This window comes from Micropterus dolomieu, linkage group LG12 (assembly GCF_021292245.1).
Source record: "Micropterus dolomieu isolate WLL.071019.BEF.003 ecotype Adirondacks linkage group LG12, ASM2129224v1, whole genome shotgun sequence".
In the NCBI taxonomy this organism is placed as follows: Eukaryota; Metazoa; Chordata; class Actinopteri; order Centrarchiformes; family Centrarchidae; genus Micropterus; species Micropterus dolomieu.
Genome location: NC_060161.1, coordinates 2,152,572 through 2,158,065, shown reverse-complemented (window position 1 = coordinate 2,158,065; position 5,494 = coordinate 2,152,572). Strand labels below are relative to the sequence as shown.

The following is a 5,494-nucleotide window of genomic DNA, read 5'->3' as shown; positions in this document are numbered from 1 at the left end:
TAGAGAAACATCCCCTTTAATACAAAGTGTTCGTGATTGAGTCATAGACTGTAGTACAGTCGCTGCCTCGCTGAAACAATACGGTTGTGTTTGCCGTGTTTAGGTTCACGTCATTTCCCGCCAATGACTGGACCGTGGGGAAATTCCCCGGGATAGCGAATGTAGGGTTACTTAGACGAGTAATCCTCAATTTACGTTTTATTTTTCAGCTAAGGTGCATCCATGTAGCTTCTAACTAAATATATTAAGTAAAATCGGTCATTACAGGAGAGATCAAAATCTTGGGTCCTGCTTTTTCAAAAGGAAACGAGTCAGTGTCCTAAAATTGCCTTACCCTCAGACCCCATTAGTGGCAAAGGAATAGCAAACATGGCTGGAGCATGCAGTAAAAAGTCGGACACCGCTAAAGCTGCACTGCTGGAAAAATGGTAAACTGCATGTAACGACACTAAACTGAGTGTGTATAAATGCTAACAACCATTCAAGTACAGGAACACTTTTATTTTTGTGAAGTTAGTTTAACTTTCATACAGATTTGAACTGTTTCCACTTGCAAATACTTCATTTCTTGCTGCAACACCTCTGTCGATGCATTTTTCCACACTTGTTTCTACCTCTTGGTCATCCACATACAAGACAGGCATACTCTGGCTCTCCTTGTATGCCTTGATTCTTCAGCTCATTGGTAAAAACATCCATGGTGCTGTTCTGCAGTTGGCTGTTGCTCTTGGTCGTCAGGCAGTCCTGATCTTTAGGAAAATACGCTGTCTGTGCTCCTGAAACTTGAATAGATTCTTCTAGAAACAGAGAGTAGGAAAAGTTCAACTTCACAACTTAACATAAAGTGCCATGGTATAAATATATAATGTCAGTTTCCTTGTACAGACAGTTTAAGACTTTAAAAAGTAATAAAACGTAGCCACACTGAATAAGTACTTTAGGTCCTGCTTTGGACTTATCAGCAAAAAGTTATTAGATGCAACTCATATTAGTTAAAAAAACACAGCCTTACTGTTGCACACAGCCAGCTTGTTTCCTCCCACGTACTGGGTATCCCATTTATGTCCTGTCTGCTGGCTGCATTCATCATACAAACGACTCCTCCTGATAAAACCAAAATCGTAACCCTGTGAAAGAAGACTTGCATTACACTACTCATCCTTTTTGTCATTGTCGCACAGAAATATGTACTTATTATGACATGTTTTTATTAATATATGTTAAATTGTATGTACCACTTACATGGTTGCACATAGGTTTGCAGTAGCGCTTGTTGGCAACTGTGAGACACGCCAAACCTCCATTTTCTGGAACTTCGGCTACAGGGCATTCCTTCGGCTCAGCATCTTGACATTCTATAAATGACTGATTATTTTATAAACGAGGAATATAAAACATTTAAACAGTTTCTTATCGTTTCTTGTTTCTGTTGTCATCTAGGCCTAAGCCCTACACTTTACTGACTGTTCTGTTAAACACCAGAGAAATCCACATTCAATTTGATGAAATCTAGAACTGCCGGAAAGGAGCGTGTTTTTTATTCAGTAGGCTAAATGTCAGGCTTATATGAAAAACCACTTCAGCATTTACCACCTGCAAGAGTCCATCAGCAGAAATGACACCACAACACTTAAGCTCAATCAACGACAAGAGCAACGTCAATAGACAGCAGTCGTTCTGTTTGCCAGGCAGAGTTCACTTAATTCAGTGCGCTTTAACAAATGTGATAAATGCGGTTTGCCTTACTGCTCTTCATGAGCACTCTGACTTCCATCGTAGTCAGTGCAATGTACTTAAATATTTACTACTACTTTTAGGTTTCTATAACATTGAAGTACAGTACAGTCTAATATTATTGATAGAGGAGCATCAACAAACCTATCCCTGATTGATTGGAACTAGACTGACCATGGCAAATTTGTATTTTAAATTTTTATTGTTTCCATGTCCAGATCAGGGACATCGGCAGGTACCTCTTGTGTGATTGAAACCGAACTGTTATCAATATGTTGATTTTCTAGCATAATGCATCCTTGTGAGGGAGGGGAAATTGGCGTGTGTTATGTAAAATCATAACCAGAAATTAACATATCATATATACCAGAAATAGAGCAATAGATTCTGTTAAGATGAAGAAACATGTATTGTATTCGCCACCCTCAAATTTTCCTCTGTACCCCTTCAACAGGAAGCACTGCAACCTCCTGCCTTAACCCAGCCCTAACCCTCACCTCAATCTGAGCTTCATTCTAACATTAATCCTAAAGCCAACACCCCAGACAGCCCTTTGAAGACGTGAGAACCAGACAAAATGTCTTCACACTCAAGGTCTAAAACTGTAACTGGTCACTCAGATGAAACAACAGGAACACACACATGTCTCTGGCTCACCCTCCTACCTTTCAGCTGGTGCTTGTGCAGAGCATCACTCAGATCCCTCGTGGAGAACAGTAGTGCAGCGGTCTGCTGTGCACTCAGATTTTCAACACACTGTGCCGCCACCTGTTGGTGAATATCAGACAGTACAGTTGTTCTGAGAGTGGCATGAAAAGGAAAAATTTTAAAAGAATTAAAAATATCTGCCGCTAGGTTAATGATTTTGTTTGTTTTCTTCGATAAACACAACGTGAGCTTCATTAATGTGCATGTTACAGGAGCTTTTCTGGTAGGACGAACATTAACAGTTTACCTTGAGATCAGCTGGTAGACGTTCAATGACCTGAGTTTGCAAGTTGCAATTCTGTAGTAAAGTTTCATCCTGCGCTGCAGTGAAGGACAAGGCTGCAAGCAAACATACACACACACTGCATATAATATCCAACCTTTCAACCATCCATCCTTTTTATCTATTTTTTTCATATATAGTCCATATAGTTCACATCTATTTCCATGATCTCCATTACAGAGAAAATTAAAACCATGAGATTACCTGCTAGTGAGCAAAGCCAAGTAAGTGTTCCCTTTAATGCCATGGCTGCTGAATCTGAATCCTCTCTTTTTTGACCCAGAACTGAAGGCAGAAAACTGTGACAGGTGAATTTATTGAGTCAGTCTGTGGGGGCAAGGTTTACAGAATTGGTCAATACCGTGGCCTGCAGCCAAGATCGGAGTCCCTGAATTTCCAACATTTCACAAACTCTGCAGAGGTATCACGAGGCTCTGTGTACAATTCAATTTGATTTGCTTTGCAACTGACTTACAGATATTTCCAGAAGTTGTTGTTCTGGTTTCCTCTAATAATTAGTTGTTGTTCTACTAGGTATATAAGTGGCCAGGTCTCTTGAAAAACAGATTTTAATCTCAGTGAGACTTTTACCTGATTAAACAAAGGATATGTACTGTATGTCCCAGCTTTGTGCTGATGGGGGAGCTGGTAGTACAGACAAACTGACGTAAATAGCCATTGTACTGTTTGTCTTCATGCAGGATGCCACTACTACTTCTTAGTTATGCACCCATTATGTTGCCAAATGTTGGTGTGAAATATACACACACACACACACACACACACACAGAACAGGCCATCAGACACACTATATGACTCAGTGTCAGTCAGTAAGTTGTGCCACGAAGGATGACTGTGTAAATAATTCACTGTGGATGTTATTCATTATGAATGTCTGACAATCTGGGAGCAAATGAATTATTGAAGCTTTTAGGAAGAGTGATTGAGCTCATTAACATAGAGAATTGCCTTTTTATGTTTGATTTGAGGAACAAAGATTAGTCCTCGAAATGTTCCTCGAGGGCTGTCATTATCTTCTTGTACTCTCACATGCTTCAATTCTTCACTGTTTTTTAAGTCTGGAATTCTTCTCTTGTGATCAAAGACAAAATAGAAAGTAAAGATTCCTTTAATGTCATGATGATACGCTCTCCACAAATCCATGAATGAATTCAAAAACACAGTGAAATAATAAATTAATCAAAGCTTAAATCCATATCGTTCGGCATGTGGCTTTGGTTCAGAGGACTAGATGGCTGAGTTGTCGTGGAAACTTGCTGTTCATTTGCATCAGCTTTTGTAAACTTTGGGAAGAGCAGCAGCTAGTGAAGTTTGAAAGCCCCAGTTTATGCATGTAATCATTTTGATGCATAAAGCCATGGTGTGAAAACCTCTTCAAACATAAAAATACAAGGCCGCAGAAGATTCTCAGATATAGCGGTGTGAGTAATTGTAACTGCTGCTTGATAATGTTACCAGTCACCACGTGGTTTTGTATTCCTACTGGATGCATGACTCCCTGCCGTTCTTTGACATTCTTCATCAGTTAGCATGTTAGCTCCCTCTGTGATCTCTCACTGTTTCAAAACGGCTTTACTGATCTTACAGCATCTGGGTAAAGGAGAACTCCACCGAAAACACGTGTAAAGTCTTTTGTGGCTCCAGAGGGAGCTGTGTGAAGTCTGCTCAAGTCCTCAAGTGAGGTCACTCGACAGTCTCTGGCCCAATCCCAATGTCCACACTCACAGACTCACAGACTTTGAGGCGCGTTCCCGGTAAGTCCGAGAGGTCTTAGGGCTGTCCCACTGTCAAACCTTTAAGTGCACGGGGGCTAGTCCACATTTCTGCAGACTTTACCTGAGGGAATTTCCCAAAGTTAATTGCGTTGTGACGTGAAACACTGGGGTTACCAGGGGACTCCCGGAAGCGAGAGAAATATCACTGCAAATCTGCATGAAGAAGAACAGTAAACAAACAAGCATGAAAACCAACGCTGATGTGAAATTGAAAGATTTAAGATGGTAAATAGAGCACATGAAGTCAGAGGAATGCAATCACCTTATTACACACTTAGTTTATTCAACTATTTATTTTAGTTTTTGCTTAATGATGCTGTTTTCACCAATAGCACACTGATTATCGAAAAATGTAGATTTACATTTACAAGAGCCTGCAATACCTAAAAATCAGGCAAAAACATCAAATAAAAAGTATGCAACGTGTTTAAGCGTCATCAAGGTAACGTGATAATGTGGCAAAGTGGTGTCCCGTTCATGTCTACAGCATTTTGAGCCCTCGCAACCTCTTGCCCTCAATCACTTTCCAAGTGGCATCAGTAAAGTCCGTGAGGGCTTAGGGCTTAGGGGGGACATTGGGATTGGTATACAAATGGACACACTCACTAATCACACATAGGTACATTCAAACAGTGGGAAATCTACCTTGATACCTGCACATATACTTAGACACTGTGCACATCAATACAGAGCCAGACACGCACCTACAGAAGCCCTTTGTGACTGTGTTGTATAAAAGTGATGATGAATGGCGTGTATGATAGCAACACACTCTCCTCTCTGTCTAACCTTTTCCAAATACTCGTGACATTCTCCCCGCGGCGCTCCTTGTCTACCTCCCTCACAGGCATTGTGCTGAATTAGCCAGCCGTGGAAAATGGCTACTCTGTTGTCAAATGATTCACATGGATGAGTTGCAGAGAGCCGAGCAGTCGGAAGCTAATTGGTATTCAGGAAGACGCCGTGCTACCTG

At 40.8% G+C, this 5,494-nt stretch overlaps 1 protein-coding gene across 1 annotated transcript; it reads right to left on the bottom strand.

Moving 5' to 3' along the window:
- Positions 1-480: 480 nt before the first annotated feature.
- Positions 481-3,055, bottom strand: si:ch1073-126c3.2 (uncharacterized protein LOC555816 homolog). Its single transcript, XM_046065368.1, has 6 exons — positions 2,930-3,055; positions 2,690-2,781; positions 2,400-2,502; positions 1,243-1,355; positions 1,013-1,127; positions 481-797 (listed from the first exon to the last, which is right to left on the bottom strand). Exons 1-6 carry the CDS (start codon positions 2,970-2,972, stop codon positions 622-624), a joined length of 642 nt encoding a protein of 213 aa, XP_045921324.1. The 5' UTR covers positions 2,973-3,055; the 3' UTR covers positions 481-621.
- Positions 3,056-5,494: the final 2,439 nt, after the last annotated feature.

Bases quoted from the DNA above. Each gene is read 5' to 3' on its own strand.
- si:ch1073-126c3.2 (XM_046065368.1), bottom strand. From the start codon at position 2,972: ATGGCATTAAAGGGAACACTTACTTGGCTTTGCTCACTAGCAG. The intron at 2,782-2,929 runs GTAATCTCATGG...GTTTGCTTGCAG, and splicing joins TTGGCTTTGCTCACTAGCAG to CCTTGTCCTTCACTGCAGCG. The intron at 798-1,012 runs GTAAGGCTGTGT...CTCTGTTTCTAG, and splicing joins CAAGCTGGCTGTGTGCAACA to AAGAATCTATTCAAGTTTCA.